Source organism: Brassica napus, chromosome A7, assembly GCF_020379485.1.
Source record: "Brassica napus cultivar Da-Ae chromosome A7, Da-Ae, whole genome shotgun sequence".
NCBI lineage: Eukaryota > Viridiplantae > Streptophyta > Magnoliopsida > Brassicales > Brassicaceae > Brassica > Brassica napus.
This window is the reverse complement of record NC_063440.1, coordinates 19,342,320-19,360,028: the sequence shown is the minus strand read 5'-3', so window position 1 is coordinate 19,360,028 and position 17,709 is coordinate 19,342,320. Positions and strand designations below refer to the sequence as shown.

At 35.5% G+C, this 17,709-nt stretch overlaps 3 protein-coding genes across 3 annotated transcripts; 1 reads left to right on the top strand and 2 right to left on the bottom strand.

Moving 5' to 3' along the window:
* The first annotated feature begins 1,474 nt into the window (after window positions 1–1,474).
* Window positions 1,475–2,283, top strand: LOC106353419 (photosystem II 10 kDa polypeptide, chloroplastic). The gene is made up of 3 exons (XM_013793175.3): window positions 1,475–1,683; window positions 1,777–1,835; window positions 1,942–2,283. The coding sequence occupies exons 1-3, from the start codon at window positions 1,521–1,523 to the stop codon at window positions 2,143–2,145; spliced, it is 426 nt and encodes a 141-aa protein (XP_013648629.1). The 5' UTR covers window positions 1,475–1,520; the 3' UTR covers window positions 2,146–2,283.
* On the bottom strand, window positions 2,236–5,021 carry LOC106353418 (DNA repair protein recA homolog 1, chloroplastic-like). The gene is made up of 13 exons (XM_013793172.3): window positions 4,760–5,021; window positions 4,290–4,381; window positions 4,101–4,176; window positions 3,952–4,014; window positions 3,742–3,871; window positions 3,567–3,652; window positions 3,346–3,471; window positions 3,173–3,277; window positions 3,029–3,085; window positions 2,893–2,955; window positions 2,740–2,816; window positions 2,590–2,662; window positions 2,236–2,498 (listed from the first exon to the last, which is right to left on the bottom strand). The coding sequence occupies exons 1-13, from the start codon at window positions 4,979–4,981 to the stop codon at window positions 2,376–2,378; spliced, it is 1,293 nt and encodes a 430-aa protein (XP_013648626.2). The 5' UTR covers window positions 4,982–5,021; the 3' UTR covers window positions 2,236–2,375.
* A 1,941-nt stretch (window positions 5,022–6,962) lies between these two features.
* On the bottom strand, window positions 6,963–10,503 carry LOC106353417 (protein PAT1 homolog). Its single transcript, XM_013793171.3, has 5 exons — window positions 10,136–10,503; window positions 9,818–9,960; window positions 9,639–9,695; window positions 9,433–9,496; window positions 6,963–9,310 (listed from the first exon to the last, which is right to left on the bottom strand). The coding sequence occupies exons 1-5, from the start codon at window positions 10,218–10,220 to the stop codon at window positions 7,314–7,316; spliced, it is 2,346 nt and encodes a 781-aa protein (XP_013648625.2). The 5' UTR covers window positions 10,221–10,503; the 3' UTR covers window positions 6,963–7,313.
* Window positions 10,504–17,709: the final 7,206 nt, after the last annotated feature.

Below are 17,709 nucleotides of genomic sequence, written 5' to 3'. Positions count from 1 at the left end.
TGGCTTGATTTAAAATTTTGGATACGAAATCAATAATTATTTTAAGTATTTTTGGAGATTTGAGTATACTTTAACTATTTCAGATATTTACTTTTGACTATCTATATATATTTTCAAGTATTTAAACCAATTTAAAAGTATCATTTTTGATGTTTTATATACGTTAAATCTAAAAATAATTAATATATATAAGTATATAAATCTATTTTTAGATAAATTCGGATACCCAAATACTTCGGTTCGGATCAGATTCGGTTCTCTAAATAACAAAATTTTGAATAATTAGAATATTTAATCAATTTATGTTTGAGTTTGGTACTATATCTTTGGATCGGTATCGGTTATGTTCCTCGGATTCATTTTTCCAAATCCTAATAATTACATGAAAAACAAATATCAACATATTTTTCAAAATATACACCCGCGCGCCTGCGCGGGTCAAAATCTAGTATATATTATGTACTCATAACGAAGAGTTCAGTATTACTATAAAAATAGAAGGATAGGTTCCCTTGACTTATAAGTTACAACAACTTTATATAGTCCATACGACACAAATCATTGATTTGCTGGGTCCACTTGTATTGGAAGCAGTCTCGGAAAAAATGTTTATATTTAAATTGTGGTGGGTGATATTTTGATTCAATATATGAAATTGGTGGCTTGTTGATTGTAATCTTACTCACTCTTAGTCGAATCTAATGGTTTTGTATTTTTCTTTCTCTTCTCGAATTAGAAGCTACTTATCAATTAGTCAACCAATAGATATTCACTTAAACGAGTTTTGAATGATTTGTATTCTATCTTTCAAAGTAGTACTCTAGTTGATAGTTTTATAGTGACATGAGTAGAAGAAGAACATGCATACAAGAATGTAAAAGAATCATACTATATACCAAACATTGACTAAATCACTAGGTACAATCATGTAGTTTTACATACGCAATTATATATCAGTAGATGTGATCACAACTTGTTTGATGTTAAGGCTTTTCAGATAGACAATGGTCAAGTTTGTTGATGTTTCCAGTTATGGAGACGCCATAGTTGAAGGAGCATTAGACATTTATGATTTATTAATCATCAAAACACACAACAACACATCATCTACTTGTGTGTTGTTTGTCGACACCCAACAGCAACGAGCGACTGAAACGCGTAGCTAACCGCTGGTCGCTGGAAGTGGTCATGTTAACCACTCTGCGTTTCAGTTCACCGTTTGGCGAATTTCAAAAAGTTCAGACAAAGCAATGGGGTTGATTTAAGTAAACTAAAATTTATAGGGGTCAAACAACGCAAATAATAAAACAAATACTGAAAATCCTACGTGGCAAAATTGAAGATAACGTTAGTAATGAAGATATCCATGGAAAGCCACACACCAGTCGCCACGTGTGAGGACAAGAATCACTTGTCAGATCTCCTCTCTCCTCATATTTAAACACCACACAAACGCACCATGCGAGACATAGAGATTAGAGATCGTAAGAGAAGAAGAGAACTTTGATCTTTGTGAGAACATGGCTGCTTCAGTGATGCTTTCATCAGTTACATTGAAACCTGCGGGTTTCACGGTGGAGAAGATGTCGGCGAGAGGATTGCCATCGCTCACAAGAGCTTCTCCTTCTTCCTTCAGAATCGTCGCTAGTGGCGTCAAGAAGATCAAAACAGACAAGCCCTTTGGTCCGTACAACATAACACACTTTTACTTATGAAAACGCTACCGTTACCGTTAAAAGTGTTAGCTTATTCCGTTAAATCGATTTTTGTGTGTAGGAGTTAACGGCAGCATGGACTTGAGGGACGGCGTCGACGCTTCCGGCAGAAAGGGCAAGGTAAAACGATGTCGTTTAAGTCTTTTTCCGTATGAGTGACTAAAACGATGTCGTTTTAATGTTTTTTTTTTCCGCATGAGTGATTAACGATGTCGTTTCATTTCAGGGATACGGTGTTTACAAATTTGTCGACAAGTACGGTGCTAACGTCGATGGATACAGTCCTATCTACAACGAGGACGAGTGGTCAGCGAGTGGTGACGTGTACAAGGGAGGAGTCACCGGTTTGGCTATTTGGGCGGTGACCCTCGCAGGAATCCTTGCCGGAGGAGCTCTTCTTGTGTACAACACCAGTGCTTTGGCTCAGTAAAGTCTTGAAACTGTGTTTAACTCATGTGTACTCGTGTTCCTCTATTATATGTTTTAGTGTCGTTGTTATCTTCTATGTAATGTTTTTAAGAAGCTAAGAACATACTTTGAATATATAAGAACATGTTTATAGACTGAAGCAAATGGAGTTTTGAATGACGATTACTTGAAATAAAAGAGGAGACTAAATGAACACTAGTGTTGCTGATGGGAACATTTAAGATGGATTAGTCATTGGAAGCCATCAAGCGAGTCGTCATCTTCTTCTTCATGATGTGAAACAGAAGAGGAGCTGCTGCTAAGCAAAGGGGTTGATCTATGGACATCTCCATCTAACATCAACAATCTCACTCTCTGCAAGCCAACACCATTGCAAAATAAATTAATAAAGATAAACAAACTGATGCAAAGAGTTTACATTCACATGGGAAGGAAGAAAGCAAACCTTCTCAATTTCGTCTTGAAGTGAAGGGTTTTCCCTTAAGTGCTGCAATGCTTTCTCTCTTCCTTGCCCGAGTCTGAAACAGAGACACAAATGATTACCACATAATCTGTATCCACAAGATGTCTTGAGTTTACAGTTTAGAAACTAGACCTTTGGTCTTCGTAGCTGTACCAAGAACCTTTCTTGACTACAACCTCCATGATTTCAGCACAATCAAGAACACATCCCTACAGGTTTTAAGTTTAAGTTAAAAAAAACAAGGACACATGTTTATATGCTGTCAGAGAGACTGATAATGCATACCAGTTTACTGACTCCTTCCCCGAACATAATCTCAAACTCTGCTTGCTTATACGGTCTCGAAACCTGCAAATGTATAAATATATATAAAGGCAAATTTACTTCTAAGTTTAAAATAACTTGACATGTTGATACTAACCTTGCTCTTCTGTACTCTTACACGAGCTCGAAGACCAATATCTTCATCCCCTTTGCTCTTTAAATTAAGTAAATTTGGAATTAGAATGAGTTGCAGTTTTAAAACGGACCAAACCACACAGATATTAACTGTTGTTGTCCTTACAGATTTGATCTTCCCAGCAGAACGAATTTCTAGCCGGACGGACGCAAAGAACTTCAACGCAATCCCTCCACTAGTCACCTCTGGATTCCCGTAGTACACACCAATCTTGAAAGCATAACAGAAAAGTATTGTTAGCTCAAGAACACAACATAAAAGGTGTATTGTACTAATACCTTGTATCTTATTTGGTTAAGGAAAATAAGTGTACATCCAGCTTTAGAGGCGTTTCCCGACATTTTACGAAGAGCTTGACTCATAAGACGAGCTTGCAACCCCATCTGCTGCATTCCAATCTCACCCTATGCACAAACAGGAGAGTAAACAAACTCTAACTCAGAAAAAAAAATCATACAAGCAAGAAAGTAGATGTATAAGGAAGAGATTAAATCATTACTTCAATCTCGGCACGTGGAGTAAGTGCGGAAACAGAATCAACACATATAAGGTCAACCGCACCCGAACGACACATACGGTCTGCAACTGTGTCAGTAAAATGAAGAAAGCAACATGTTAGGTAACTCACACGCATGAAAAGTAACCATATCATAATAAGAATGTTATTCGATTACTTTCTAAAGCCATCTCGCCGTTATCAGGCTGGCACACTATCAAGTTTTCAACATCAACACCTAATGCTTTGGAGTACGCTGGATCAAAGGCATGCTCTGCATCAACGAGCATTGCATTGCCTCCAAGCTTCTGCACAGTCAGAAAACCACCACGTTTCAGCAACATATAGAAAGATCAGATCGAAGTAGTTGGTTCACAAGAAAGAAAACCTGAACTTCAGCAATTGCATGGAGTGCTAGCGTGGTCTTGCCACTACTCTCTGGTCCATATATCTGCAGCCAGTATCAAGTTACAAAACCAATTATCATAGTGTGTGTCACAGTTCTTATTCGTTTTCTCTCTCTCAGAAAGTGCATACCTCGACTATTCGACCCTTTGGGAGACCTCCACCTAAGGCAAGATCAAGAGTCAAAACACCACTCGGAAAAGTTTCCCTGCAATAACACAAATCATTTTTTTTATTTTTCTGAAATTAAATATCACATGGAGGAATCTAGATGTGTTATAGGGCTTGTTGTTCAACAAGTATAAAGAGAGAGATTCTCACACTAGTGCACCACCAGCACTCCCTAATCTGGTTACACTTCCTTTACCAAACGAACCATTAATGTCATTCATAGCTGCCTCTAAAGCCTTTTGCTGTAAACAAAAGATAGTAAGACTTGATAAGAACTCAAAACAAGAGTGGACAAAAGAGCTGACAACATAATATGTATCGGTGCCCAAAACAGCTAGAAACAGGACAATGAGAGAAACGAAACTCCCTTCTTTGATCCATAGACAAAGATAATAGCTCTCAAGTTGCTATTGATCAAACAAGACAAGACAAGCCAAGCCACTCTTAAAATTCAGACACAGTATCAAAAAATGACTAAAGCTCAACAATTACCGAACCAATGTAGTAAAGGTTAAGACTTTCAGCTCAAAACTAATCCACAAAGATACGGACACGAACAGTTTCAGTTGGAGACACATGTTCACAGTGAATCGAAAATAGGGAGAAGGGAAGAAGCTTACACGGTCGAGGAAGCGGGAATCAGAGCCGTTGATTCTGTCATCGAGTTCAGAGCGGATAATCTGAGAGGTTTTCTTGGCGGCGTTGACAGTGACCGGAGAATAGAAGCGGCGGGAGTAGCAAGGGGAGAGACGGAGCGGCGGAGAATACAAACATGGCGTGCAAGTGTTGACAGAATTGAAGCAATGATTAAGTTTGAGAGACAAGACTAGGCTTGTGTCCATTTTCTGGGATGTCCCAGAAGAAGAAGAAGAACCCCGTAGTACATATTTTTTTTTTTTTCACTGGATTTTATTAAACGGGACATGATCCAAACTGGATCAAGCCCAACGTAACAACACAAACAAAGAAGGCCTAAACTACAGGCCCAAACACAACAAACACTTTGGGCCGAAAGCCCCAAAGGAGGAAACCCGTTGAGGAAGGCTTCCACGCGTCCCACCACGTGGACGAACGCCCGGCGTCCTGAAACACGCGTCAAGGAGAGAGCGGACCGCCTTCCACCGGCGAAGAGGGGAGACTCGACGGAACTCCACCGTCAAGCAGAGCCTTACCGATGAAGAACAGCTCACGAAGGAACCATCTTCACGGTTGTACAAGCCACACACCAGATCTATGTTTCCAGAAGAACTAATCGCCTGCAATCGATCCCATCACCGTCGATCTTCCTGCTAGAAAAACTGTCACCTTTAATAATAGAACGAAGCTCGAAGATGAACCGGCTCGCGAGGAGTAGAGGAAGCGATGACATCGAGGCTGAGGAAAGAGAGGCAATTAAGCAGAGAAGAACAGGAAACTTCGATCAACGAAACCGGAAGAACCCCGGAGTAAAGCCGCCGTCGCCATCGAGAAGAGCGCGACGCGGAGTCAGAAGCCGGACAGCTCCGTCGAAGAGACCGCGAGCCACCAGAAACAAAAGCCGGCTATACTCGTCGAGATGACCGAGTATACCAGAAGCAGAGTCGCTAAAAGGAATCAGCGACAATCAAAAGAACTTAATCTCAATCTCTTCTTCGTGAAGGATTCTAGAGAGAGAACGAAGAAGAGAGAGATTTTCACTAACCCCGTAGTACATATACACTTTCGAATTTTACAATAAATAAACAAATATTCTTAATTTTCCTCAATATGTTATATTGTTTAATTTATCTGAAAAATACAGATATTCCATATATACCAACCAAAAATATGCTGGCTGTAGAGTAAGCTAGGATATCACTCAGCCAATCACAGATTTTAATTTATGTTTGTTCAGACAAAAGGCCTCGTGATGAAAATGGCATGTTTGAAAGTCCCAGCATCTTCTTCTAATCCACTCTTGATCAGAAAGATTACACTAATGGTTTCACTGATGAGAACATGGTTTAATCAGAGTCAGAGTTTGGAACAATACAAATATATATTTAGTTTGTATTGATAAGAGAGCGACTCCTGTCTCTGGTCATCAAGTAGTTTCCGAGACTGCTTTATCTGTGTTACGAAGGAGAGACCAAGATCGTAAAAATTCAAAAACATCAGCACATTCTAAAAGATCAACACAAAAAAAAAACATTAGTGTAATCTGTTTAGACTGCTTTATCATGTTAATTTCATGATTGATCGTATATGTGTGATAAGTCGTTTATCTGTCTAGAGACGAATCTTGCTTCTTTTACGTGTTATGGTGTTGTTACTTTTGTGTGCAGTGGAAGAAGAAGCGTATGAGAAGGCTGAAGAGGAAGAGGCGAAAGATGAGACAGCGATCTAAGTAACAAGCTTGCGTTTACCAACCCAAACACTCTTTTAGTTTTTGTTTCACTAAATCATCAGACTTTTCTTTAATCGGAATTAAAGTTCCAGACTTTTTCCCTCTTGATCAACATCTTGCTTATTGTTTTTTATTGTTTCAACTGGATCTTTTATATGTCAATGTAAACACCAACTTATTGCGTTTCTTGCTTCTTATCTGTTTTAGACAATCGTACATGAATCATCATCATCCTCATAAATGATAAAACTGACATCATCTTTTTGTCAATAGAATCATGGTTTCTACTCCTACTCATCGTTCTAAATTCCAAATCCTATCTACTGCACTCTGTACCACAACCGTATGCAATCGCAGCTCCTCAAGAACCCTATTTAGCCACCTCCAATTCATCATCATGAGCTATCTCTTCAACGATCAGACATAAGTGTACTCTTTGCTTCTTGGAAGAGATGATATGAACAAACAAATAGGATTCATTACCAAAGCATAACCCAAAATATTTATTTGGCAAAACACTGAAAGAGAAAGGAAAGTATCAAAACATAAAAAAGGTTTCGAAACAAAAAAGAAAACCACGATGACATAGAACACAGAAAACACATAATGCCTTGGCTACAAAGTTCTGCAAAGCTAAAGACTTTCTTTCTCTGTACAGAGAGACCGAACCTCTTCTTCGCTGCTTTTTTTTCTACTACCAAAAAATAAAGAGTTTAAACTCTCTACCGTTCTTTTTACCCTTTCTGCATCATCTTATGCTTCATATACAGACATCGCGGTGCGGTAAGGTTTCTTGATTCTAGATACTATCAGCCCAAGACTGGCTCGGTTTTCTGGCTTCCAAGCATAGATCGTTTCAAAAACTCCATTAGCAATCTCTTTTGCTGCTCATCGATATGTGGGAAACTCGAACGTAGAAGCTCAATGGGCATTTCACGGACAATGGCTTGCGCAGCTGCATCAGATATCTCACTAGCAAACTCTGGTGGCAAGTGCGAGTTCAGACTCTGCATGATACCGTCGTATTTGCTGATGCAGTACCTCATCAGAAGGTTGAAGAACTCATTGAAGGAAGCACGCCATAGAGCCATGCCCGCATTGTTGAAGTTATTAGCCCGGAGAAGCTCAGAAGCCCTGTCGAGTGTAGATTTCAGTACCGTGGAAGCTCCGTCTCCAACAGGGCTGCCTAAAGGACGGAGCGGTGGCTGCTCAGAAGAACAGGAAACCGCTGCTAGACACGCGCTTATGGGTCCTAAATCCATCTTGTGAATGCACGAGTTCACAACGTTTGCAAGCTTGTTTGTGGTTTTGGTGATATCAGGATCGGATGAGAGGACTCCAAACAGTGATCTCAGATGACGGAAAATGGCCATGCAGACTATACGCATTAGGTCGCTGCCAGGGAAAATAAGCTGAAGATACCTTATAAGCAGTTTCCGACCCTTTGGAAGAGAGATAATACTTTGAAAGATTAAATCATCCTGGGACCGGCTTTGCCCATTCTTGGCAAGGGGATCAACGAGCTGCAGCGAAACCGCAAGGGTTTCCAACAAAGCTTGCCGTTTCTGTTTCAACTGGATTCCTCCATCGTGGAGTTGGGTAAGCTCTAAGAAACGATCTATGTCGTCAACATCAAGGAGAAGATTATGACCATCCTCAATGTACACTCTAGCTGCGAGCAAGGGTTCCTCATCAAGGGGCTTATCGGTAGCCCTGTGCTCTGCATTGCCAGACTTGGTTGAATTTGGAGGATCCACTTCAAGAAGGGGACGAGGCCTGCGGATTGACGAGAAAGGAACTCTACCAAGACTATGAGCATCAACTTGAAGAAACGCATGGGGCTCATTGTTTGTCCGTGCTCGTGGATGTAGTAGGTCCCTCAAGTGGTTTGGACAGAAATGATGTTTCAGTTTCGCACCCGCAGATTTCTTAGCAAGACAGGCTTGATGGTAGTAATCATCAACGTAAGGATCATTGCTGTGTGTAGCAACAAGCTGCGTTCTCAGTATATTCTCTATCTCCCCTGCTGTCATGTATTTAGACCGGTAAGGAGGCCACCCACTATATTTCCTCTGAACACCACCATCAAAGCCTTGTTGATGAAAACGCATGTTCGGTCTGTTGCCTTGAGCCGACCCTGGTCTTGATTCCCTAGGATCAACAAAGCCAAGCATTCCATCATAACTTGCAGAAGAAGATGATCGAGAAAGGTGGGGACTGAATAACTGAGGCTGCATTCCTGGCATATGACCGAGAGGAGGCTGCATTGGATGTTGTAACCTATTCTGAGATCCTTGCATCTGAGGGGGCATCAAACCGTTTTGATGAGGCAGCTGTTGTAGCATCGCGTTATTCATGATCCCTGAATTATCACCAGGATGCACATTTTGACGATTCATCCATTGAGCGGGAGGGCGATTATTCGGAGGAAGAGCAGGACGAAACTGAGGCATGTTCCCAGTGCGCTGGGGAGACCCATGATGCATGCCAGCCAACTGAGGCGGCAAAGTTGGGAACTGAGAGAAGTTTGGCGATCCCATTTGAGGCCCACCAGAATGATATGGTAAATTTGGGTGTCCTAAGCGCTGATCTGGTGATATGCTGCCTTGAGGAGGATATGAAACAAAAGATGACTTCGGGACAATGATCGGCTCACTGGGAAACTGTTGTTGATTGAGGTTTTGATGCAGCTGACGTTGTGGTTCAGGATACGGTGTTGCCGACCACGCCTTGTCATCTTTGATAGCATCAGAGCCATGCCAATCAGGTAACTTCTCCCTCTGAGTCCACTCAGGTACTAAAGAATCTGAGAACAAAAGGAAAGACATTGCATTGTTAAACCACAAACCAAAGCCTTCCTTGTAAGGAAGATGGAGAACCATGAAAATGAATGAAATCTGCAGGAAAAATACAAGATTTGAAACTCACTCTGGCTCGATCGCCTATCAGTGATTGGTCCCATGTTTCTATACACATCAGGATCCCTATTCAACTATAAAATCATAGAAAGAAAAGAAAAATCCTCAGATCAAAAGTTTCACCGAAGCAAAGCTTTAAACTTTCATAATAAAATATAACAGAAATAGAAGTGTGTGATTGCAAATGTGATTCAATTATAATGCGTATTGTTTGACCTTTGAAAAAGTAGTAGCAAGATCATCAACGTCAGACAAAGGCCTAGAATCCCCAACCTGCATATATCGGGAATTAAAATTTTGAAGTCACTAGAGTATATAAAAACCAAAGAAAAGCTCCATCTCTTCCAAAACATAGAGAAAAATGCAAGCTTAAGAGAAATAGAGTGGAATATAACCTCTTCCTTATCAAAAGAGAAGGCATCCCCTATCCCATTGAAAGACAAAATCTCATCTTCCTCTTCCAATCCACCAAGCTCAACCTCCTCCACCACATCGTTCCCAAAAAACGCATACTGAGATGCATCGAACACTGAATCACCTGCACCAAAGAAACTATAATATAATGCAAGTTTGATACAAAACGCAAGAAGCCAAAGCGCAGGTACAATACTACTCCCTAATCTTCTTCTTCTAACAAATCAAGTAAGCATCAAATTCAAGTTCGACATCGAGATCCAGATTCAAACTACATATAAACGATCCGAAGAACAAACCTGTAGGATTGTCTACAGCTTTCTTAAGATCATCGGGTCCAGGAGCTTGATTCATACTGCTTCCCCCCATACCAAAAGCATCCATAATCGATTACCGGTGTTCGATTGCTTCGTATAGATCCCTACGCTAATCTAACTATCGAATTGTTTATGAATCTGAAAATCCCTAGAGGTCTTGTGAGATGGATGTAAGATTCAGGATCGTGGATTCAATCAGAGTAACGAGCTTCTCTACTGAGAAATTCAATACATATCGCCGGCTAGGCTCCCCCGTGACGGAAGCAGAGAAACAGATGCGGAGAAAGAAGCAGCGGAACCCTAGATGCGAGAGAAGATATAGCGATGCCTACTCTCTTTTTTCCTTTTAATAATTGATGCAAATAGAGAGTATTTATCTATTTTAAGATTTTTTTTAAAGAAAATGAGCTTTAACACATTAAAATCCTAATCAATAATCAATCAATTCAAATGGACGGTAAACTTGTTTTTCTATGACTTTTTGTTTTACTAAAATGTAATCAATATCTATACTATTAAAGCAGGATCCTATTGTCATAATTACCTTAGGGGTATGTTTCCTTCACTAAGATTGCATGTTTCATTAAGGGCAATTAAGTAATATTAATAACAAATCTATATTGGGTCATTATTTTTGGATCCAGCCCAAATCAAATCTCTCTTGGGCCATTTGGGCCTATTAAAAAATCAGATTCAATTCTCACTTTTTTTTTCCTTTGGGCCATTGAGTCCAAGTTCAAATAATTTTTTTTCAACTATTCTTAATTATTATTATTTTTTTCTTAATATAATTTAAGCATTCATAAAAATAATTGAATTTTTTTATTGAAAAGTATAAATCTTTATTAAAAGTATATAATTTTTTAATTAAAATATTAACCCCATAATAAAATTAATTTATCAGAGTTATACCAACTTAATTCATTAAAAAAATAAAGTTTAATTTTTTTAACATAAATAGTCATTTAAAATGAAATACGATAAATAAAGATAAATTTTTTAAGTCTTTTATAAAATAAAACACAAATATATAAAAATGTGATATTTACTAAATATTTGTCAATTGAAAAAAAAAACAAAAATAAACCCGCGCTTTGAAAGCGCGGGTCAAAATCTAGTCAATACTGTTAAAAAGGAAGGAGTCTAAAAAAATCTATTTATACAAAAAAGTTACTGGACCTATTTACTAAAAGTTTTAAATTTATTATTTAATATCTACCTTAATCAGTTTCTCTATAATTATACGATTCAAACCTCAAATACGAGACCCACATGATATATATTTTTCGGAACCGTTTTTAGTAGAAAATTTATTAAACTTATTACGTAAATACTTACCCAGTAAAAAAAATTATTAGACTTATTACGTAAATACTTATCCAACCATTATTAAAATTAGAGAATTTGTACTCCCTACACACAACATATTCCCTATTTGCACTCCATACCCTATTTCCCCCCATTTTTTTTCCCCCATCATCACCTTTTTCCCTCAACTCTATGGTATCTCACTTCTTTTTGTATATTGAGCTAATTTACTCTTAAAATTATATATGATGTTGCTTTGTTGAGTTTACATGTCGTAGAACATTGACCCTTTAAAATGATATATATTTTGTTATATGTTAAACCGCACCAGATGTGTTGACCTTATAATATAATTACGGGATCCCTATAATTATATATGGGTTATAGTTTTTTATTTTCTTGGCATATATGTGTTTCACTTAATGGTGAACGTCAACCAATATTTTCTTCATATTTTTGAAAATTCCCCACCATAATGTATGCATGGATTCTTTTTTACAGATTATCTAATAGTCAATCTTTTTCATTTTAAAGCTTTTGTTCGATATTTTATACAAGAAAAAATGCTGACCTTAAATTACAGTATAGTACTTTTTATCTCATTTTTACATATAAAATGTATATTATTGTTTAAAATTTTTGAAATCAAAAGGTTCAGTTGGAAAACACTAACCTTATAAATATTTCATAAATATTCCAAAATATAAATAAAGATCTTAATAAACAATCTATTAATGTCTTAAAATCTACAACTTAACAAATTGGTAACAAATATTTCGACCTACGCTTTTGGATAATAATATATTCCTCAACAAAGTATTGTCAAATATAATGTATTGTAAATTACTGTTAATTCAAATTTTGATATCAATAACTGAAAATAAAAAAATATGATATATATATAATATCAGAATTAAATCATTAAAATAATTAATACAGTTAAATAATTTGACACAGTAATTTTTAAACTATAAAATTGAATTTCAGTAAATACAAACCAGATAAGAAAAATTAACAGATTTTACAATACATCAATTTTACAAAACATAACATTGAAAAGTAAATATGTAAATGATTGATAACTAATTGGAATATATAAAATAAAATTTTCAGTTTGGATTCTAATCATAAGATAGATGCTTAGATACAAAATATTAGATAGGTAAAAATATAACATTTAACTAGATTTTGACCCGCGCTTGGAAAGCACGGGTTGTTAGATTATATTATAATACAAAGTTTTATTATATCGAAAAACATAATTTTTAACAGTTATATAATCTACAAATTTGTTTATTTGAGATTTTGTATGTACATTTTTACGTAAGTTTCTTTTCGACATGAGAATTATATCCGGATCAAAAAAACAAAGCAAACCGATCTAAAATTATAGGTTAGTTCAGGTCTAGAGAAGATAACCTATTGGGTTTTTTTGACCCGCATGTCTTTGTTTGAGTTCGGGTCCTACCCTAGACTCGATCATAAATATGTGTTTATTAGCTATATTTGGATATTCCGAATACGTTTCTGGTATTATGGATATTTTTTTTAAGTTTTTGGTTTACGATTAGAGTTTTGATTTCAGGTAAATTTTTCAAATTAAAAAAAATTGGATATTTGGATAAAATTTTGGGTATTTTTCAGTTCATCGTGTCAGATTTTGAATAAGATTTTAAATTTTTAGGTATTTAAATTTTTTTGGTATTTGTTTGGAGTTTCAAATACTTTTCGTGTTTCGGATATTTTCAGATTTTTCATATATTTCAAATTCTTTTAGGATCTTAAATACCCGAACAGATGTTGACCCATTACGTCCATATCAGGTCCACAACCTTTTGATATATATTTTTAACGTTATTGTACAAAAACATGATTGATGAAATATTTTTCTGAGTAAAGGTATCATAAGAAATAATATTAAGATCTGTTAAAAATATTTAAAATATTGTATGTTTAGAATTATTAATGTATTATCAGAAAAATAATAAATAGATATACATAACCCCAACAATTTTTTTATATTAGATTTTTTAAAACTCTTTCCTTTTTAATAGTATTGATTCGTTTTAAGTGAAAAGTATATAAAAGTATAATATCTAAACAAATAATTTTCAAAATCTTGAATAATCAATACTGATATCGTGAAGTCAGGTTAGCTTTAATAGAACCAATGAATTTCTTCATTTTTGTGAAGGTAACATGAATATTCAGAAAAATCATTTTCAAATATGAAAATATTATCAAACTATAGACGGTTGAAAGTTTAGTATATGATATGAGATTTTAGTGGGAAAGTTTATACATGATATGATTACTTTATTATAAACGAAAGAGGAAGTTAGAATGTACACATATATGTCTTGTAATTTATCTTGCTTTAAATCATATATTATATGATAAAAGTGATAATATAAAACATTAGTTTCAATGCTTTTACGATTAAAAATCAAAATGATGAATATAGTAATAGTAATGATTAGGATTTAAGAGTGAGATTTAAATAAATAAAAGAATTGACTAAATTATTGTTAGAGAAATATATGATAACATATTGTTAGTATAAATTTAAGGTAAGACAAAAAAAAATAATGAGTTAAATAAAAGGGTCCAAACAACTTTTGTAGGTAGATTTTTTTAGACTACTTCCCTTTTAATAGTATTGATTATATAGTAAAATAAGTGATATTTGATATTTTCACGAAAACAAATTTTATCGGTTATTACATCTTTTTGTCCTCAACAGGTTATTACATCAAATATATAAAAGAATTATTAAAAAAACATCTTAATTAATAGGTTTCCTTTAAATCTGAATTTTATGAAAACATATCAGCTGTTAGAACCTCTGATAGAATGCTATATGAAGAATACAAATTAGCCCAAACTAAACTCATGTCAAAGAAACGAAAATGAAAGCACAATTTTATAGAAGTAAACAAATCGAGAACAGAAAACCTAATCAATTTTTGTCATTTTACAATCTATGTTGTCTATCTAGTTTTGGTGATTTGTGTCAGTCATAAAACTTAAGTTTCTTTTGTCCAACTGAAGTTTCAAAAATAATTAAAATGAGTTGTAATATGTTAACTCTTCAACAACGATGATACATTTAAGAGACCAACATTTGTATTTGTCATTTTATAATCGATAAAGATTGTAGTGTTATAAAATGTTAACATCAAATAATGATAATGAACAAACATTAGTGTAAAAGATTCACCTCTGCGCATGCACGGAATATCATCTAATATCTACTAGTATATCTAATTAATTCCTTTCGGCTCATTTTGCCGATTTGTATGCCACGTAATAGGGACTTATGTAGGCTCATGTAGTAATGGTTTTTTGTAAGTTTCTTTTAAGAACAACACATAATCTGTTGTCTAATCTCTACTTATGATTCAAACTTCTTGATTTGGTGAATGTGAATCAGTGACCTGACAGGAACAACAACCACCAACCTTGTCTTTTAAGTTAGAGTTAATGTGGTTCATGATCTGAAAATAACAAATCAGTACATTTAAAAATTTATTTTAATGAATAGCTCTCTCCTCGTATGCATACACGACCATATATATGTTTTGCCATGAATCTATTGTCTAAATTTAGCTCTTGTCCGACCCAAAGGCACTGAGACGGGATTAAACATATTATTCGTTACCTGCAAAGAACAAAAGACTTGGGTTTATTTTACGCACGAGCTTCAGAATGCCGGCGAGTTTCAAGTCGTCCAAGTGCGTTCCAGTGACAACTCAGCCGACCTGTTCACCAAATCACTTCTTACCTGCATGTTCAGAAAGCTCACGCATTAGATTGGGATGCGTAGACTGAAAGACCTTCAGTGATGTTCAGAACAGGGGGAGTAATACGTGTTGTACTATTTTTCCTTCGCCATGGTTTTGTCCCATTGGGTTTTCCTGATAAGGTTTTAATGAGGCAACATCTAAAACATATTACAAACTCTGTATGGTTATGGCATCCAAGGGGGAGTGTTATAAATCATATTGTGGATATCCATAACCAGCCCGGTTCATAATCGGTCCAATGCTAGAGAGAGTCAGCCGCGAGGAGAGAGAGAGAATCATCATCTTGCTTTTTCCTTATTAGATTATGATTTGTACTTTTTTCATATTTGTATTTCCTTTTTTTTAGTTTTTCCATTATTCTATGACGGTGTAATTCCATATATTTTATGAATAATAACAAAAACATACAGATTATATTCTCTTGTTTCACAAAACATTATTATTAGATATTTACTGATATTTCAATATTAGGAAATGGAAAAGAAAAAGTTATATCTATCTTTTCTTCCAGGGGAGGACATGGCCTAACGGTTTGTCATGATCTTTTCTGAACCAAATCCCATCAGGTCTAGCTGCCCATTGACGTATTTGATTACATCTATGCCTAGAAGCAGCTCGATATATTTGAAGCTTATCAAAATGAAATTCTTTTCGAGCTCCAAACCATAAATCACATTCATACCTTGATCTTTTTCGTATTTTAATAACATCAGTGAATTCCCAAGATTTATTTTGATTAAAAGTTGTTAAACTGCCCTGCCATTCACGACGTAGCCAATTACTGCACTTGTATCCCAATACTTTACCACCACCGAGTTGGTTAGTAATCATTATACGATTTATAGGGCAATTTTCTGGTACTAAAGCTTCACTTAACCTAGAACACATAGCAATAACAAACAGAAAAACTATGTAATTATTCATTTTTATGATTTTTTTTTGTTGGAGTAATAAGATTATCAACATGAAGTATTTATAAAAAAATGTGAAGTATTTTTTACTTTTATTTTTAGATATGTAATTAATAGCGTTAACTAATTACTAAATCAAATACAAACCAAGTAAAATTATTGGTGTTAGAGGGTTTCCTCAGCTTAATATAAAAAAATATGGTTAGCCACAAAGATAAAATAAATAAAGAAACAATTATAATTTATAAATTACCACGAAAACAAAACCACAAAATTTAAAATGTTAGGAAATGTATTATTATAAACTAATAATTAAGATCTTCTTATTACTGAATTATAATTATAAAAATTGTCACGTTGAGTATTTTATCATGGATAATCCTATTGTTTTATGATGATTTATACCAAATTTTTGATTTATACTTTACTGAAGATTATATTTAAACACAACATTTGGCATAGATCATATCACTTTGTGAGTAAATTGGAAGATATATTATTTGCCCTGTGTGGTGGGTACGTCTCTGCAGCATAACCTATATATTGTACTTCACCTGAGTCTCTGTTTCAATCAGAAGACTGTTTCAGAGTCAGCTACATCTGTTAAAAGAGGAAAAGGTCATAACAAACCTTCTAGGGTGGTACACAAGAAGGAGGTTGTAAAGCTGGAGAAGTGTAGAGAATATGTACTTGCATATATTAACAGTACAAGGAAAATTGCCTATATATACAAGAATAGAGAGGAGGTCTCTAGGTTAACGTATTAACTAAGTTGCCATAACAGAAGGGATTGGAATCCCGAGTATCTCTCAATAATATCTTTAACACGCCCCCTCAAGATATAGGAAGACGTCTCACTCCAAACTTGTCACAAAGATCCAAGAACCTAGCTCGAGAGAGTGAAGTGGTGAGGGCGTCAGTGTATTGATCTCTGATATTAATATGTGAAACTCGCAAAGCTCCCCGTTGAACTTGACCACGAACGAAGTGGTAGTCTATCGCTATGTGCTTCATGCGCGAATGAAAGATTGGATTAGCGCAGATAAATGTAGCTCCGACGTTGTCACAGAAAACTACTGGTGGAGAAGGTATTGTGAATTTCGGTGAGGATACATTGAAGTTTGGTTATTCTAACTCTATGAAATGATGTATGGATGCGACTCTAATTGTAGCAGTCATTCGTTCTTGTTTTATTTTGTTTCTATCCAACTTTAGTTTTTTTAGAAAAACAAAAAACCATTAAATCTCGAAAGAATCTCTCTGAAAATACAAACCATAAAAACATATTTTGATGCCGTAGGATGCAACTTTTAACTTAAAAAATATATAACATTAGTTAAATAATATTTGGCTGCAATGTATGTGTTATACCATCTTCGGTGTTGTTATGAAAATACTTTGCATTTCTCGAATGTTATGAACCTCCAAACTGCAGCTAGCGAGAAATCGTGTAGATAGTTATACAATATACGTGTGTAAGTGGATCATTAGCGGGTGTAGGTTAATGTTATTGTAGACTTAGCATCTAATA

What these genes read in the sequence shown, in the direction of transcription:
- LOC106353419 (XM_013793175.3), top strand. Translation starts at nt 1,521, where the DNA reads ATGGCTGCTTCAGTGATGCTTTCATCAGTTACATTGAAACCTGCGGGT. An exon ending in CAAAACAGACAAGCCCTTTG is followed by an intron (nt 1,684 to 1,776) that starts GTCCGTACAACA and finishes TTTTGTGTGTAG; the next exon opens with GAGTTAACGGCAGCATGGAC. An exon ending in CTTCCGGCAGAAAGGGCAAG is followed by an intron (nt 1,836 to 1,941) that starts GTAAAACGATGT and finishes GTTTCATTTCAG; the next exon opens with GGATACGGTGTTTACAAATT.
- LOC106353418 (XM_013793172.3), bottom strand. Translation starts at nt 4,981, where the DNA reads ATGGACACAAGCCTAGTCTTGTCTCTCAAACTTAATCATTGCTTCAAT. An exon ending in CTGCTGGGAAGATCAAATCT is followed by an intron (nt 3,086 to 3,172) that starts GTAAGGACAACA and finishes CTTAATTTAAAG; the next exon opens with AGCAAAGGGGATGAAGATAT. An exon ending in GGGAAGGAGTCAGTAAACTG is followed by an intron (nt 2,817 to 2,892) that starts GTATGCATTATC and finishes TAAAACCTGTAG; the next exon opens with GGATGTGTTCTTGATTGTGC.
- LOC106353417 (XM_013793171.3), bottom strand. Translation starts at nt 10,220, where the DNA reads ATGGATGCTTTTGGTATGGGGGGAAGCAGTATGAATCAAGCTCCTGGA. An exon ending in TCTCTTTTGATAAGGAAGAG is followed by an intron (nt 9,696 to 9,817) that starts GTTATATTCCAC and finishes CGATATATGCAG; the next exon opens with GTTGGGGATTCTAGGCCTTT. An exon ending in TGATAGGCGATCGAGCCAGA is followed by an intron (nt 9,311 to 9,432) that starts GTGAGTTTCAAA and finishes TTTTGTTCTCAG; the next exon opens with ATTCTTTAGTACCTGAGTGG.